This window comes from Nicotiana tomentosiformis, chromosome 5 (assembly GCF_000390325.3).
Source record: "Nicotiana tomentosiformis chromosome 5, ASM39032v3, whole genome shotgun sequence".
In the NCBI taxonomy this organism is placed as follows: Eukaryota; Viridiplantae; Streptophyta; class Magnoliopsida; order Solanales; family Solanaceae; genus Nicotiana; species Nicotiana tomentosiformis.
In genome coordinates, this window is record NC_090816.1 from 136685431 (window position 1) to 136703825 (window position 18395).

General features: G+C 34.2%; 2 protein-coding genes and 1 long non-coding RNA gene across 4 annotated transcripts; 1 reads left to right on the forward strand and 2 right to left on the reverse strand.

Annotated features, from left to right (window-relative positions):
• Nucleotides 1–224: 224 nt before the first annotated feature.
• Nucleotides 225–3607, forward strand: LOC104110233 (uncharacterized). 2 transcript variants are annotated; one of them, XR_001971997.3, is made up of 5 exons: nt 225–394; nt 1598–1790; nt 1881–2125; nt 2649–3044; nt 3132–3607. It is a non-coding gene; the product is annotated as an uncharacterized lncRNA (long non-coding RNA). The 2 variants fall into 2 exon arrangements; XR_011408054.1 differs by lacking the exon at nt 1598–1790 and having other exon boundaries at nt 231–394.
• A 6320-nt stretch (nt 3608–9927) lies between these two features.
• LOC138893217 (uncharacterized) lies at nt 9928–10389 on the reverse strand. The gene has a single exon (XM_070176994.1). It carries the CDS (start codon nt 10387–10389, stop codon nt 9928–9930), a length of 462 nt encoding a protein of 153 aa, XP_070033095.1.
• Nucleotides 10390–13789: 3400 nt separating this feature from the next.
• LOC104110235 (uncharacterized) lies at nt 13790–14689 on the reverse strand. Its single transcript, XM_009619685.1, has one exon. It carries the CDS (start codon nt 14687–14689, stop codon nt 13790–13792), a length of 900 nt encoding a protein of 299 aa, XP_009617980.1.
• Between the last annotated feature and the right edge of the window lie 3706 nt (nt 14690–18395).

Here is an 18395-nt window from a genome sequence, read left to right on the forward strand (position 1 = left end):
ATTATTACCAGCGATTTCTAAAGTCGTTGCAAAAGGATAATTTTTAGCAGCAACTTATTTTAGGTTGCCTCTGACGTGGCTGAAATTTTCAGTCCCGCTAAGAATAGAATTTTGGCTCCATAATTTTTGTGGCGACTTTGGCAAAGTCGTCGCTAAAACTCTCTTGCAGTGACTTAGTCGCTCCTGTACCATTGATTTTCACTTTTAAAATAATAAAGTTTTATCCTAATTAAAACTTGTCTAGAACAGAAGCCCACAAAGCTAGAGAAAGAATTGAGGAGTACAAAACTCTCTCTAGAATCGACGTTATCTCTCTCTACAAATCATGTCTCCTCATCTAAAATTAAACCCAAATCAAAACCCCTCAAATCAAAATGTGAATCTCATTTGTCAGGTATGTTCAAATCCCTAATCTTTTATTTTTTCTTTTGGATAAGAGGTTGCCCCGCTTTAATCGATCGATTTATTGGAGGAAAAATCAAAGAAACTATTTCTGTTCCTAATCGATTTTGTGCATCCTTTCCTTCTTATTTGTTACTATCTCATATCTAACTAAAACCCCATAAATATTTTTATAAGATATATTTACATTTGGGTATTTTCGTATAATGATTCTGTAAGACAAAAGTTTCAACATGCAGTTACGGATAATTATTTTTTTAGCAGTTTCACATTTGTATTCTCATATTTCATCTCGAATTTCTTTGAGCCATTTGATAATCTACATGAATACCAAACAAATTCACACAGAAAGAATCATTTGAATCGTATTTGGTGTTGTTACTGTCAATTCTCGGTCTTGACAGAATCTCGGCTATCTCTTTTTCTGGGTAAGGTTAAATCTTCTTCTTGAGAGACCTTTTACATGTCGGCATTCTATTTAGTTTGAATTATTATATGAGTTTCGTAGGTTCTTTCAGTTATGTCTCCTTACCAGTTAGATCTCGACTTTGATATCGCAGTAGTGTGATTTTCTCTTCCTAGGATATGAAAGGGAATTGTTTTCAGTCCTTGCCATAGTTCTGTTGTTATTGCATTTGACATGAAATCTGAACAGAATTGCAAAGGAGCACTCTATTTTCTGGTTATTTAAAAACCTTTTGTCCTACATTTGTTATCAAGAATCCATATAGAAAAAGTTATTTTGTCCACACAAAAGATTTATGATATTGTATTCAAATGTAAAATAGTTAACTCATCATTCGGGACATCAAGCCCCAGCCCATTTTAGAAAAGTTGGAAGCTTCATGAATTCTATTCATATTCATTTTTGGCTGATCTTTACTACACTTCATGACTTGTGGTTTTTGTTTATTAAATGTCTTTCTTGAATTCTTAAAACTTCTTATTTCGTAGTATCTGTTATATTTTGAAACATAGTGACTGTCCTTTAATTTTCTTCATGGCTGGTGACATTTTCTCTTGTTGATTCTTATTTTGTTCTTATATAGTTATGTGCCTAAATTAGTAGACATGAAATATTTAATTTTATAAGGCACGCATATGTGACTATAATAGTAGTATCTTCATTTGCTCTAAAATGTATAATATTTGATGTGATGATTGATTAGTTGTCTTTCCTTTGATATTTTTTTAGATGAGTAAAAATATTAATATGATTGAAGCATAACTATGTCGGCAAAACTTGGACTAATCATGTAACCCGAGTCAAGAACCTTTACAGACTGAACGAGTATTTAGTAACTCTCTCCAAAGACCTTTAGAAACACAATCATCACGAAATGAAGCAGAAAATGTGCATCGCTCTCTAGAGACTGAAAATTGTGCAAGTTAGTTTTCTGTTTTTTGGTATTTTATGAAAATTATTTTTACTGATTGTGCGAAACTAGTAATGAACAACAATATCCTTTTACTTGCAGTTTCTTCCAGCAATAAAAAAAGAGGAAGAGGAAAATACAAATCTAAAAGTTTAGATATAAAAACTAAGTATGGTGGCAAAATCAAAATTCTGATTCCAGATGACATTGATAGAGCAGTAGGTTCCGGGGTTAGAGATATTATTAATTACTACGGTTTGATCATGAGGAGCACTATCTCGTTCCAAGATGGAAATTGGCAAAAAATAGTTCTCAAACACGGAGAAGCAATGTGATTAAAGGTAAAGGTAGTAAATTACTTTCAAGTTATTATTCTTTCTTATGTGATCTTGTGACACATCTTAACCTTAACACTACAAAATGTTTCAGTAATCACCAATGAGTTATGGGAGTACCCTATTTTGGAATCACATATCAATTGATATCAGTTATTCAGTGATGTGATAATAGGGTTTTTCAGGAATCTTGGTACATCTTAAAATTATTGCTTCTCTATAGTTGAAGTTTATATCAGATATAAAGCTTCATTTGTCCCTTTTTTATGCCGCAGACGTAGAGCTTTTACAAATATTCTGGTATTGTATGGATGGAAAGACTGGTTTATTGATAAATTAGAGAAACTATGTAAAAGAAATTAGGGTGGGGGGTGGGGGGTGGGAGGTGGGGGAGGGTATGTATTGTAGAATAAGGGTGTAAAAAGTTACACCTCACTAAGCAGCACATAATACTCTTCAATATTGTATTGACTTTAAGTTGCAAGGTTTATTTATGTGGTTAGGATATCAAATATAATGTTACATTTATTGTTAGGATAAATTTAAAGTTTGCAGCGGGCTGCAAGAGCATAGGTTTCAAGCATTTGTAATAGCACTATGCAAAGGCTTTTTAGAGCATGGAAAGCTCGACTCAGCATTTTTGTACTTTGAGTACGCTACTACTGAAGAAAGATTGTCTCATCGACCTGAAGATGTTGAGTTTGAAGACTGAAAATACCTAATACAATATTTTGGAAGTCCGGATTTTAAGGCATTAACTTGATACCTGAAGATTCTGCCAACCAAAGGGCAATATTCACATCTTTGAATGGTGATTTATTAATCTGTTGACTTACATGTTGTAAGTGAGAGGAACAAAAGAAATAGAGCAAAGCAAATAACTAAGCATACTTGTGGTACAAGGTCTTTTGCAGAAGTAGAGGAATCTACGGTAAAAATATATTTAGTCTCCTACTATCACATATGCTTCTTTGTTATTTACATATTTATATATTTTTTATCTGAAACTATATTACAGAGAAATTCTATTACTGGAGAAATAGACACACCAGATAAAGTTTGGGAGATCCAACATATACGCAAGGATGATAGAGGAGAGCTGCTCCAGGCACTGCTGTTGCTGCTGTTTCTGCTGCGAAACAGAGGATAGCAGAGTTGGGATTGTTTGTGTGATATGTTCAATTATTAGGTGTTGTATGATATGGTTGATTACAGAGTATATGGTTGCTGCTGTTAGGTCTTCTTGGGACTATTTTGGGTAAAAGGTTGTTAGGTCTTCTTTGTTATGATATGTAAATATGATTGAAGTTCCTGGAGAAAACAAGTCCATTAACTTGATTTCTCAATAGTAAAAATCAAATCTTGATCTTAGGGGTTGTTGTTGGATGAAAAAAACTGAAAGATTAAATTAGGTGGAAGTTAGTGAAACTTTAATAATTGAGAGATATTCTCTGATTTATGCTACTGGAATTTATTATTTCATCAGACCACAAAGCATAGAATGATGGCTAGGAGAGGTTTCCATTCAGAAAGTCCAATAACTCTTTTTAGATAAAAAGAAGCACAACGTCTTTAAACCTAATAGACCCCTTTTTGTTATTCTTGAAGTTTTACTATGCATGGTTTTTGATATAAAAAATCTCATGCATATATATATATATATATATATATATATATTATTTTTGTCTCGCAGGGACAAGGCACTTAAACAATGGTATCGTTCAATGATGATGTCAACTAAGAAGCAGTTACAAGGCACTTAATATTTTATCTTTTTAGGAATATGTATATGCATACAATTACAATTCAAAATGAAGTGTCGTGTAGTATGTATGTAGTTGACTTTTTAGTAATGAAAATATTTCTAATATTTAGTTTGAGAAATTCTTTTGGTGTTATTTAAATATTATTGGTTGCTTTTAATGTTGGTAGTCAATTGATATGAATATCCAGATATTAAAACTTAGAAAATTAGGTTCCTACAAGAAATGCATATAATTTTGATCATTATAGTTTTTGAGAAAATAAATTTTAGTGGTGACATTATTTTGTTACAAATATTAATAATTGTTGCGATGTTAAAGTTGCCACTGTTGGGTTATTTCTCTTGCAGCAACTTTAGTCGCTACAGAAAGTTATTGTGTCTTTCATGATTTATTATTTTGTGACGGCACGAGTCGCTACTAACACTCATTTATAGTGGCAACATAAACTTGCCACTAAAATTAATGTTTTGGCAGCGATAGTAGTCGCCGCTAAAGGTGAATAGCAGTGGCAACCCAACTAAAGTTTTATTCTTGTGGAACCATTTTTGTAGCGGATTTTTTCATTTTTTGTGGCAACTATGTCGCCACAAAATATGCGCTTTTAGCGGCGACCTTAAATGTCGCGACAAATACCTTTCAGTTACGGATTTGCTTGCAGCAACACATATGTCACCTCTTATAAGATGTAGTAGCGACTTTCAGGGTTTTTGTAGCGACTTTGGTCGCCACAATAAGGCTGATTTCTTGTAGTGCTAGCTCATGATTGACCTTTCTTAGATTCTCCTTTAGGATTCTTACCTATCTATCCCTTTTGTACAATTCATCTTTCATTTTCCTACATTTTCTTATAAAGTGAGTTGTGTGTGATCAACTATCTTTTTACCTATTCCTAATTTTAGTTTTAGATTTACAGATCTAAGCTCTAGGACAGTTGAGTCAAGTGCATGAATCTGGTTCTTCAACAAAGTATTTTCACTTACAGTTTCACTAACCCTAGGTTCCAAGTTTTTGTATTTAGCCTTCAAAATCACATATTCTTTAGACAGTTGTTCCTTTTTGTTGTTAACATCCTCAGATTCATCAATTAGTTCTAGTAGTAACTTAGATAACATTTCTTCAGACAACAATTTAATCTTGTCTTTAAGATGAATTACACTTACCTCAATTTCTTCATCAGATTCTCCAATGGCCATAAGTGTTTGTTCATCCTCCTCCTCATCATCATCTGAGCTTTCATCTGAGCTTTCTCCCCAAACAGAGACCATAGCCATGGTTGATCCTTTGTTGTTACTTTTCTTGGCTTGAACCTGTTCCTTCTTCAAGTTCCTTCGTTCAGCTCTTTCCTTCTTCAATTCAATTTCCCATAAAGGACAGTTCTTGATATGGTGATCGGTCTTTCCACACTTATAGCAACCATCATTGGTTTGCTTCTCAGGAGCTTTTGACTTGCTATAGCTTCCACTTCTTGAAGAACCTTTTCCTCTCCTCAGGTAGTTCTTGAAATCCTTGGTGATCATAGCCATTTCATCATCTTCTAGATTAGAACCTTCAGTGATTTTGAGTGCCAGGCTCTTTTTCTTCTTAGATACATCCATTTTCATGATTTGTCTCCTAAGTTCATAGGCAGTGAGATTTTCAATTAATTCATTCAGTGGGAGAATGGCAATATTCTTTGATTCCTGAATGGCATTGATTTTGCTCTCCCGAATGATAGGCAAACCCTAGTCAGTATCTTCTCGACTCTATCTTCTTTAGAAATAATCCTTCCAAGAGACTTTAGCTCATTTGTCAGTATAGCGAATCTTGTGTACATATCTTGAATGGTTTCTCCTTCCTTCATAGCAAAGTTCTCATATTGAGAATACAGTAGAGTTCCTCTAGATCTCTTCACCCAAGGTGTTCCTTCATGAGCCACTTGCAATGTGTCCCAAATTTTCTTAGCAGTGGTATAACTTTGGATTCTGGTGTACTCATCTAGACCAAGTCCACAAATAAGTCATTTCTTGGCTATAGCATTCTTCTCCCATTTCTTCAAGTCCTCGGTAGTGCAATCCGCTCTTGTCTTTGGCATATCTACTCCTTCAGTATTTTTCTTCAAGATAGCCAGTGGACCATTGGTAACAATATCCCATAGCTCATAGTCCTCTCCTATAATGTGATCTCTCATCCTGTTTTTCCACCAAGAGTAATACTGACCATTAAAGAGTGATGGTCTAGCAGTGGATTGCCCTTTCAAGTTTCCAGGTGGTGCATTCATGTTGATCTTCTCCTAAGGTGTAAGCCTTTTCAAGGAGAATCCGCTCTGATACCAATTGTTGTTTTATATTTCAATGCCACACAAGAGGGGAATGATTTGTGTGATGTCCAATTTTCGCGTGCACTGGTTATAGAAGGACATAGTTCTTCTATGTGTTCCTTATATTATTGTTGCAGAAATAGTAAATGCAAAAAGTAAAGAACACAAGTATATTACGTAAAAAACACCCGGCTCAAAAGGTGAAAAAAATATGACCTACTACTCAGTAGGATTTTCGCCAACACTTTACTAAATCACTGAGCCAAAACAGCATTTACAAAAACTTTTTGTAAACCTAAGGATTACCTCTAATCCCGTTGTGGCAACCAGCCTCTAACTGTTGAACAACTTCAAGTTAACTCTAACTTGAATACTCATAGTACCTAATACAATTGCGTCTAGATAAAGTTGAAAGGTACAATTTGAAAGCACATACTACAATGAAACTAGAATAAAAGACAAACACTTGGAACTGGTTCTTCTAGCAGGTTCATGTAGCTTCATGTTCGCACACTTGAATTACACAAGAATTGCTTGAAAAATATCTCACTCAAGTTTAACTTCAGCGTTTGTGCGTCCCTGTAAAATGAAAACATCTTACAATTTATAGAGTTAGTAGAATAGGAAATAATTAGAGTTCTAATGTTATACTCTTCCATGGTGGAAAAGTTTTAGTTATCTTCAACTTCTAACTCCTTCCTTATCTTGGATAAAGTTCTCTTCGAGTAAGGAGTTCTTCTCCTTATCATTTATTTAACATTTTCGATCAGGAGATATCAGATATAACAACTTAAGCTTATCTCCTACACGTGCATTCTTTATGCTCGAATCTGCCCGTATCTGTGTACATTATATATAGACCTAGTTCATGCTTGAGTTCCTTTGTCAATCATCAAAACAAACTTCACTTGGGCCAACGGACCGCATAGCAGTTGAAGAAAAGCTGGAAAGTTAGCTGGAAAGTTATGCAAAAACTTGACCTGGTATGTGGTTTTGTTGGGTTCTCCATCATGAAAAGATTAGATTTTGCCTCTGTTTAATGTTTTTGTCTCCAAGGAAAGATTGGGAAGCTTGTTTTATTTTTTCCGTAGGAAGTTTGGGTCCACTAGGCGGAAATGATACTGTTTCTGACTTTCCGGAATCCTGTAAATAATATATTCTACGTTATCTTGCTTAAAGTTGTAATTGAAAAAACCAAAAAAATCGAGTTCATCTTTCGAATATATTTTATGGAAAGAAATAGGTACTCCTATAATAAGTTAAAAAATTTGCCTGGCCTTTTACTTTTGAATACAGTAGGTAAAATGACATATTCTAATCAACATTTTAAACAAAGATAATGATGCCCTACTGAAACTTTAGATGGTATTTATTATTGTAATTTTCTGTTTTTCCTTTACATTTGTAAATACACGCCTTGCCTTTTTACGTTTCTACACAGTAGGTAACTAAAATGACATTTATTCTTATCAATATGTTTCAACAAAGAAAATGTTGTTCTGCTGGAACTTTGTGGTTGGTAGTGAATATATTAATTACATTTAATGGAGTTAATTTAGGGAAGATCAAACCGAACAAGAAAATCGCGCCAAATCGAAAAGTCAATCAAAATCGATTAAAAATTCCGATTAAGTTTGGTATTTAGCAAAAGAACTCGAACAAAAAACCGGCGTATAAATATATAATTTTATATATATTTTTAGTCTATATAGATTTTTTTTTTAAAATGTCTAAAAATATTTGTGATCCCCTCATGGGATGTAATATTGAAGAGAACTATAAGTGCATCCATTTTTATTTACTTTAAATAATGGTTTATATTACCACTTTCTTATTAGATGTTACTGCGTCAATCTCTTTGTTCTTCCATATTCGTATGTCAAGATCTATTAAACTCTTATATCTTTTTAAAATTTAAAATAGTGTTTTATTGGTAATTTTAAAGTTTTTTTTTTGTTTGTAACTATCAACTTTCATTAATTACCAAGTAGAATATTTACAAATCCAGCTAGACTTTATACTCAGTCTGTTATTCATATGGTAAACATATCCACACTAAGAGAAACTATCCTATACACATTAACTAGGAAATCTAAAATTCTGTAGAGTCATCTTAAGGTTCTCAGCAGCACGAACATGACAGGTATATGCTATTTCTCTACCTACAATATCAATAGTTTTCGCTTTCTACATAAACACTTTGTTGTTTCGTTCAATCCATATTGCATAGATGAACTCTGTATATACCAGCTTCAATATTTTTGCTTGCTTTGCCTTTCCTCTTGTTCTCTGTTCTATCCAGCTCTATAGTTGCCCCCATGTCATCATTGATGGCCAATCAGTTTGTATCCATGCCATTAGTTTACTCCATACTCTTCTGCTAACTCCACATTCAGCAAATAGATGATCCTTGCTTTCCTCTGCTAGTTTGCACATTTGACAATTTGTATCTATCTGTATACCCCAGCTTTGTAGTCTTGTAGCTGTGAGTAATCTGTCTTGAAATTGAAGCCATGTTATGAAGATTGCTTTTGGTCTTGCTGCATTCCCACACATTAAATTCTTCCAGGTGACTTTTGGTAGATCTCCTATCATTTTCAGATAGATGCTCCTAATCATGCTCCTATTCCCTGGTGACTTATGTTCCACATTACCCAATTCCTCTCTTGCCTTGAGTATTTTTCTTACCATCCAACTTCCTTGCTAGGGTATGGGCATATTTGCTAGTTGCCTCCCTTTTATATAATACTCATGTATCCATTTGATCCAAAGAGTATCTTTCTTGCTATGTAATTCCCAGCAAGTTTTTACTATAGTTGCTTTGTTCTAGATCTTCAGATTTATGAGGTTAAGTCCTCCAGCGGACTTTGGCACACACATTCTACTCCAGGATACCGATGCTTTTCTAGTTATTTCATTTGCTCCTGACCAAATATAACTTCAGCAGTAAATTTCTATGGCCTTCATCACTTTGGCATGTATTATGAACATCTGTGCCCAATAGGATTGAACTCCAAATAGAACTGTCTTCAGCAACTGGACTCGGCCAGCATATGACAACTTCCTTGCTACCCATGAAGCCACCTTTGCAGTGATCTTGGATATTAGTGGTTGCCATTCTACCATCTTCAGTTTCCTTGTAGCCAGTGGGATCCCTAAATACCTAAAAAATAATTTCCATTGTCCATATCTAAGTAGTTGTTGAATTTCATGCCTAAGAGGATCTGGTACTCCACCAAAATATATAGCATCCTTCGACATGTTAGCTTGTAAACCTGAGGCATCTGTGAAGTTAGCAAACTTTTTGTATAGTAGTCTTACAGAAGTTAGATCTTCTTTAGCATTCATTAGTAGGTCATCCACAAAGCTCAAATGAGTGATATTCATTTTTGAACACTTAGGATGATATTTGAATTGCTTCTCATCTCTCAGTTCACTAAGATTTCTAATTAAGTACTCCGTGACTATGGCAAATAAGAAAGGTAACATTGAGTCCCCTTGCTTGAGCCCTCTTATAGCATCAAATGGTTTGGTTGGTTCTCCATTGATTACTACGGAGTAGTTACAGTTGACACATATTCCATCACCCATCTAGTAAACTTTGAAGGAAAGTGCAGCTCCTCCAGCATCTGTTTCAAGAACATCCAATCTACTGTATCATAAGCTTTTTGGATATCTACCTTAATCATGCATCTAGGTGATGTATTTCCTTGTGTTTGCTTTTACCAATTCATGTGCCAAAATCACATTATCTACAACTCTTCTCCCAGGAATGAATCCAACTGTGTTTCCGTGATGATGCTAGCAATAACCTTTTGTATTTTCCCTACTAGGACTTTAGCAATGATTTTATATAGGACAGTACAACAAGCACTGGGCCTATACTCTTTGATTGTAGCAAGACTAGCTACTTTTGTAATCAAAGTTACTGCAGTACAATTGATGCCTCTAAACATAGTACCTGTTATAAAGAACTCATTCACTGCTTCTATAACTTCATTCTTGATAATTGGCCATGCTTTTTTTTTATAGAATACTGCATTGTATCCATCCACCTCTGGTGCTTTGTCATCTCCTATAGAGCATAATCTATCATAGATTGCTTGTTCTGCTACTGTTTCACATAGCTGAAGTTGTTGATCATGCTCTAGCTTTTTGCCTCTTCTCATGGTCTTCTTATTTAATGTTGCTACACTTGGGATTGTTGTGCCCATGAGTGATTTGTAGAATTGAGTAATCTCTTCCCTTATATCTACTGGATCAGTCAATCTCCTTCCATCTAGAGAATCAATCTCAGTGATTTGTTTCCTCTATTTCCTATCTTTCATGACTGTTGAGAAGTAGCTAGTGTTAGAGTCTCCAAGTTTTATCCACATTGCCCTAGCCTTCTGTTGCATTATACCTTCTTCAATCAAGGACCACCTTTCAAGCTGGCATATTATATTCTTCTCTTCTGATGCAAGTGCATCTGTATAATGTTAACTTATCTAAACCTCTTTCAGGTCTTCCCTTGCTTGTTCAATCTTCATAGAGATACCCTTGAACTTAGCTTCATTTAGAATCTTCATTTTTCCTCGTAAGTCTTTCTGCTTCAGCCAAATATTTCTCATTGTATCTACATGCAGGTTCTGTGCCCGACAGTCCTCCACCATCTTGGGAAAGTTCTCATGTGTTGACCAAACATTGAAGAATTTGAATGGTGTCTTGATCTTTGGCTCCCTCAGGTTAGTATTTATTATCATAGGGCTATGGTCTGATATGTGAGGCAGAATGTATTCAGTAGTGAGATGTCCCAACTGCATCATCCATTTTGCATTTCCCATTGCTCTATCAATTCTACTCCAAATTATGTATTCTTCTTGTTGTTTATTTGTCCAGGTATAGTAATCTCCCTTCCATGGTAGCTCATTCAGCATCAGGTTTTGTACACATTCAGCAAAGTCCTTTATCTCTATGCTAGTTACTGTTGTACCATATAGTCTATCTTGTGGGCAAAATATGGAATTGAATCCACCCCAGATAATCCAGGGTTTAGTTACATTCTGTGAGATTCCTGCAAGTCGTTGCCATAACTCCTTTCTTTTTTCTATTGTGTTATATCCATACACCACTGTCATATCACAATCAATGGCTTGGTTCGTACTAACCACATTACAATGTAGTAGTTGTGCTTCTTGTTGTATACTCTTGATATGTCACGACCCCAAATTCTCTCCGTAGGATGTCGTAATGGCACCTAGTCTCTAAGACTAGGTGAGCCTATCAATGCGGAATAATAATAATATCTGAAATAGATAAACTACAATTCAAATAATTTCAACTCCCAAAACCCAGTAGAAATAAATCACAAGCTTCTAAGAATTTATTCTCAATGTCTCTATATGTCAAGGTCTAAATAAAATATAAGGAAGCAACATAAAATGATAGAAGGGGACTCCGGAGTCTGCGGACGCTGACAGATATCCCTCGAAGTCTCCGTGCGCAGGTAACTCACTGACGTCTAGGCTGGTAAAATGTATCTGGATCTGCACAAAAAAATATACAGAAGTATAGTATGAGTACACCACAGCGGTACCCAGTAAGTGCGAAGCCTAACCTCGGTAGAGTAGTGACGAGGTCAGGTGAGGCCCTACTGGAATATAGTAATGGCATGGAAAAATGTTTAACAATATAGTAAAATAAAATGATATTGGAAATAAATCAAATAGTATGTCATATTTAATGACACCAAATAATTACAAATAATATCTCGTGGAATCAAAACAGAATTTTCTTCAACTTTATGAGAATCACAACAATTAATCGAAAGCAATTATGGCCATAAATCAATATCAACAAGGGCACTTCCGAGGTACCGCCTCGTAGTACCAAATCATAAACAAATTCGCACGACAAGAATCCAAGAATGTGAAGTTTCCTAAAGGTTCTGCATCCTCCTGAAGATAAGTACATACGTCTCCGTACCGATCCACAAGACTCTACTAAACCCGCTCTTGATTCGTGATACCTATGTAACCTAAACTCTGATACCAATCTGTCACGACCCCAAATTCCCTCCGTAGGATGTCGTGATGGCACCTAGTATTTAAGACTAGGTAAGCCTATTAATGCGGAATAATAATAATATCTGAAATAGATAAACTACAATTCAAATAATTTCAACTCCCAAAACCCGGTAGAAATAAATCACAAGCTTCTAAGAATTTATCCTCAATGTCTCTATATGTCAAGGTCTAAATAAAATATAAGGAAGCAACATAAAATGATAGAAGGGGATTCCGGAGTCTGCGGACGCTGGCAGATATACCTCTAATTCTTAGTGAGTGCAGGTACCTACTGAGTGCGAGTGCCGAGTGCCGAGTGCTGAGTGACTGGGAGGCAAGAGTGATTGTGAGGTATGCCCGAGTGGCAAGAGTGATTGTGAGGTATGCCCGAGTGGCACGAGTGACTGTGAGGTTTGCCCAAGGGGTTGTATATGAGTGATATTTTGCCCGAGGGGCTGTTTATGATTTAATCATTTTTGCTCACCTTTGCATTGAGCCTTTGTTTGTAAAATTATTGGAAAAATATCTTTAAATAATTTTTACTGGAACTGGGTTTAAACGAGATATTTGATTCAAATCCTGATTTTAAAAGCATGTGGTATTTTACTGAGATTTCCTGATATGAACGTTATATGCTTTATTGCTCGTCACTACTGCTCAGTCTTTATTTATTGTTGTTACTTACTGAGTTGGCGTACTCACGTTACTCCCTGCACCTTGTGTGCAGATTCAGGTATAGCTGGACACGGTAGCGGTTATTGAGTGTCCTGGTTGCAGATTTTCTTGGAGATAGCAAGGTAGCTGTTTGGCGATCGCAGTCCCTGCTCTTCTCCCTCTTATCTTCCTCTAGTTGTATTTAGATATTTTTCGGGCTGAGTTAGCCTTGATATTGTTAGACAGATTATAGTATATGCTCATGACTAGTGACACCCCGATGTCGGGCTTTTCTTTTCCACACTTCTATTTTTCTTTGATTTGAACTCTTTAAATGGAGGTTTTATGTTAAATAACCTTGAAATTATCTTTGAAATGGAAATATCGGTTTGTTTTGGAAATGAGTCGGCTTGCCTAGTTCCACGATAGGCGCCATTACGACGGAGGTTAGTTTGGGTCGTGACATGATATAATATACTGCACTATCCCAAAGCATTCAAACTCTTCCATTGACTACACTTGCATAGTTATTTTCAAATTCCCATCCATGAGCTATTTTTCTACTAATTTTGACTGCATTATGTTCCTTGACTCTTGTTTCCACTAATCCAACTAGCTTACTTTATTCTCTTTAAGGTATGTAGCAATTTTTTTTTGTTTATACCTCTTATTTAACCTCATCCCATTCCATGCTAGCCAAGACATTATTGATGGCATATGTATTCCCCTCCTAAATCAGAAGGAATAAGGTTGCCACCACAGCATCATCTTGTTGTAATATGTCAAACTCATTTCTCACAGGTATAGCAACTTCCACTATTTGATTCATAGGTCTGCCATTTATTTCTTTAGCTGCCTTTCCTTTCAATATTTGCTTCTCTTTGGCTTGAGGATCTATCTCTTCATTTGCCATTATTTATGCTTCTTGTTGTGTTTGTTTGGTTGCCCCTGCATAGCTAGTACCTTGCTGATCACCAGTAGAGGTAGCTGGCTTATGAGTATCTACCTTTGGGACCCAAGTTGAAACCAGTTTTTGAGGTCTCTTCTTCCTCTCAATTGGCCTAGTTTGCTTTTGTTCCTCTTTCTTCAATCTATCCCTTCTTTGCTTATCACAATTATGACCTATCATTAAGCATTGTTCACAGTATTCATGTTTCCATTCAAATATCACTCCCTGCTGAAATGTTTTCCCTGAAGGATCCATCACTGTTATTTCAGATGGCAAGGACTTGATGACATTAACTTCAATGATCATTCGAGCAAAGGATATTCTAGTCTGTTTTGCTGTGCATTCATCAGCATATTTAGGAACACCAATGGCACTGGCTATCCTAATCAATGAATCCCTGCTCCAACAACTCATGAGCAAATTTGGGAACTTAACCCATAGAGGCAATTCTGTGAGGAACTCTGCATTGAAATCAAAGTCTGGTATCCATTGCTTTAAAATCATAGGTCCGTTGTTAATGCTATAAGGTCCTGCATACAATATTTCATTCATATATGCTATTCTTTGAAATTTAACAATATAATATCCCTCCTCATGATAGTAGATTCCAGGTTCCGATACAGTATTCCAGTTTTGTTGCACATATTTGCTCATGTAGTTATACCGAGTTGTATCTCCTACTACATACACTATTAGTGCCGACTTCCATTTATCAATCTCCTTTTCTGTTTCTCCTTTGTCAAGCTTAACAATTATAGACCCCTCAACTAATTCCGAGGGAATGTAATCAAGAGACATACCATTAGTTGCAACACGATTACGGTTGAATAGTCCAGTCCAAGTAGTCGCTGGATCTTGTTGCTTCATTATTGCTTCAACATTCTCCTTTGTTGAATCATTGGTGCTTATACCTCCTTGTGGGCTTTCATTTCCAGTCAATTACATCTTTTAGTCTCCGTTGAGGTTCAATAGTTTAATCCAGGGTTCGATTTCACTGCCGACGCCAATGGTGAAAGTGCCGGAAAATGAATTGCTATTGGTGCTGAAATTCTCTGTTCTCCTCCATTTTCTAGGGTTTCAGCAATTACTCTAGCACTTACCGAGCTCCCTACTGTAATAATTGATTGTTTCTTCGGTCGACCTCACCCTCTGGCCATGGCTACCACTGTCGGCGTACGTTATCTTAACGTGCGCCGAGAGCCCTAAGCTAGAGAGAGTGAAAATGGCTAGTTTCTCCTCACGTAATGGCTGAATGTAATTTTAAAGTTAAATAGAACATATCACTATTTAAGTTTCATATTAATTTTTGTGTTTAATTATTAAATTCGATTAACCTTGAAAGCGTACATCCATGAAACATTTACTGTTAAACGACTAATAAAATAACTATCATGTGTTAATAAATTAGTTCTCCCACAATAATATTTTAATAGATGATATATTTTTTAGTTGTTTTTAATTTTTACTTATCAAAACTTTATCTATAACTTTTATATCAAAGTAAGATTGAAATAACATTCATATAACAAACCAACTCGAAAAACTGAATACTCGAACCAATTCAAACTGACGTAGTTGGTTTGGTTTGTTTTAATATAAATCAAATCAACCCAACTCATCTACACGCCTAGGAGTTATCGTGTAGTTTTGTTTCGCCGATATGTTTCCTAGAGTACGCACTTGATTACGCAAACGAGCTTTTATGTGTACACGGGAAGGTATTGTTTTTATGTACTAGCTTTAGTGTACGTGCGTTACACGTATGGTTAGAATCAATCAGTAAAATATGTATATATGAAGAACATGTAAATCAAGTTATCAAATGCTAAGTTTTAAAAATGCCTACATTAAGTTAATATTTTAAAATAAGTAACTTCGTACAGAGAAAAGTATAGGGAGTTGTCATTTATTTGAACGAATACGAGAAAGAAAATTAATTAATGGCAACTAACTTAGAATATACTTTGCCTTCTAATGTTTCATTTTTATTGTTTTTAACATTTGTATTTTTAACAGTTTGACTATTACTACCATATTATAATCTATTTTATTATAAATTTTGAAAAGAATGACTTGGACTTTTCACAAATTAATTAAATTAAAGACTTTTTGGTTTAATTAGGATTGTTCTTAACGTTAAAGAGATATTTTGTTGTTGATTCAAATCATAATAATAGCTCATCCAAAGTTTTAAATATTTAATTATAATTATAATTTTTATCCAATAAGAATTTTACATTCAATATAATAAAAAACTCGTTCAGGGTACGCGCATCGCACGTGTATCCTATCTCAATGAGTGTTTGAGTTATGAAATAAAAGTATAAGTTCCTGACAATAGTCATTAATATTGACATTGTACATATAACTAACTCAATTAAGAAAAAAACGTCTCATAGAAATCCTCAATCATCAGTTAATAATTCTAACTAAAAATTTATACCACTTTTTTAATAAATAAAGTTAGCATGCTTCCTTTTCAGTTTCAATAGTACACGTAATCATTGAAAACATAAATAGTAGATAGAACTTTACACATATAGCAAGCAACTAATAATCCACGAATTTCATATGAACGCAAAATCAAAGTGCCCTGAAAATGAGAAAAGACATTCAAAAAGAATACTAAAGTAAGCTAGTAAAATACATCGGAGAATGACTCAGAATTATATTTGAAAGAGTATATTTAGTTTCGATATATCGTTATTCAAGTGGAATTAGTATTTAAATAATTACAATATTGATTAACTCCATTTGTCGTTATATTTAAAAATAATTAGTTTTATAACAATTCTAAAATTTATTTTTAAAAGAAAAAATGATCGGTACACATTTCGATTGGAGAACACGTATTTCTTCTTAACTTGAAGGGCATCTATTTGGAAAAGATCTTACGAAAGTTATAGTAATTCCAGTAACATAATATTGAATCTAAAATGATTGATATATCTATTTTTTTGATAATTAAATTCTGGTATTTATTATATATTTTTATTATGATTCTTCAAAAAGCCATCAGGAAAATAATTATATATTTTTTAGAGATTTGCAATAAAGAAGGTTGTCACATAGTTTTTAGAAGAAACTGATCCACACGTAAAACACTTGAGCATATATATTTTATATTAATTTGAAGGGCATATCCTTTGAGGTAAGCTTACAAAAATTGTAGTCATTTTTGTCACATAATATTAAATCTAACATGATCGAAATTGTTATATATTTTTATTATAATTCTTCAAACAGTCATCAAATTAACACTAAATAAAAAAATTGTACCTTTCTATTAGAGCTATTGGAATGAAAGGCTAGGTCATATAGTTTCTAGGGAAAAATGAATAATTAAGTAACAATGTAAGGTCTAAAAATGACTAATACTGAATGTGTATTTTACCACCAATAACTTATTACGTATACAAAAAACTATAGAGGGTCATTTATTGGAATAGATGAAAAATAAAAATAATAATAATTGTCAGCATATTTTGAATACTTATTATTTCATTCTTATTTCTTCTATTTTGAATTTTAACGAAGTTAATTTTTAATACTATATTATAATTGATTCAATTTTATTTTCTAATTTCTTTCATCATCGGTGGTCTTTTTTATTGAAATATATCTATTTAAGCCAAGATTTTTGTCAACTTGAAAATAGTTTTACTTGTATGATGAATTTGAAAAATAATGAAATTAAATTTTTTGGCTAATTAGCTATTCCAAATACTTAATTATTTATTTTCAGAAATAAAAGATATAAATTATATTTTATTGATTTAAATTCTTAATATTAGCTCATACCAAATTTTAAATATTCGAATATAATTATATTATGTGGAATAAAAATTGTAAGAAAATCAAATGAGTGGGAAATAGTTTTGTATATTTTAAAGTACTTTAGTATATAAAAGAGTTTCACCTAAATCAAAACATAAAAAGAGTTACTCCGTCATTTTTCAAGAACGTCGTACGTCCTCTTTCTCTTTTGATTGAATTCTTGGTATTTGTCCAAAGGCATAAACTTCTAAATACCAAGTGGTTACGTCCTATTTAGTTAGTAGTTTTAATTCTTCGCTTTTCTTGCCATTTATATTGTAACGACCCGGTCGATCGTTTTGAGAGTAATAGCCCCGATCCCCTGTTTACTGTTTTCCCCGTACTTTTTTCTTCTGCTTATGTGACTTACCGGGAGGTTGTTGTTGTGGTTTCAGAGTGATTTTGGGACACTTAGTCCCTAAACGGAAGTTTAAGTCTTAGAATTTTGACTGTAGTTAGAATTGTGTGAAGATGACTCCAGATTGGAGTTTTGTCAGTTCTGTTAGCTCCGTTGGGTGATTTTGGGCTTAGGAGCGTGTCCGGACTGTGAATTTGAGGTTTGTAGCTGATTTAGGCTTGAATTGGCGAAAGTCGAATTTTGAAGATTTTGACCGGTAGTGAACTTTTTGATATCAGGGTTGGATTTCGATTCCGAAAGTTGGAGTAGGTCCGTAATATTAATTATGACTTGTGTAAAAATTTTGAGGTCAATCGGACGTGATTTGATAGGTATCGGCATCGGTTGTAGAAATTTAAA

What these genes read in the sequence shown, in the direction of transcription:
- LOC104110235 (XM_009619685.1), bottom strand. Translation starts at nt 14,689, where the DNA reads ATGAAGCAACAAGATCCAGCGACTACTTGGACTGGACTATTCAACCGT.
- LOC138893217 (XM_070176994.1), bottom strand. Translation starts at nt 10,389, where the DNA reads ATGGGCACAACAATCCCAAGTGTAGCAACATTAAATAAGAAGACCATG.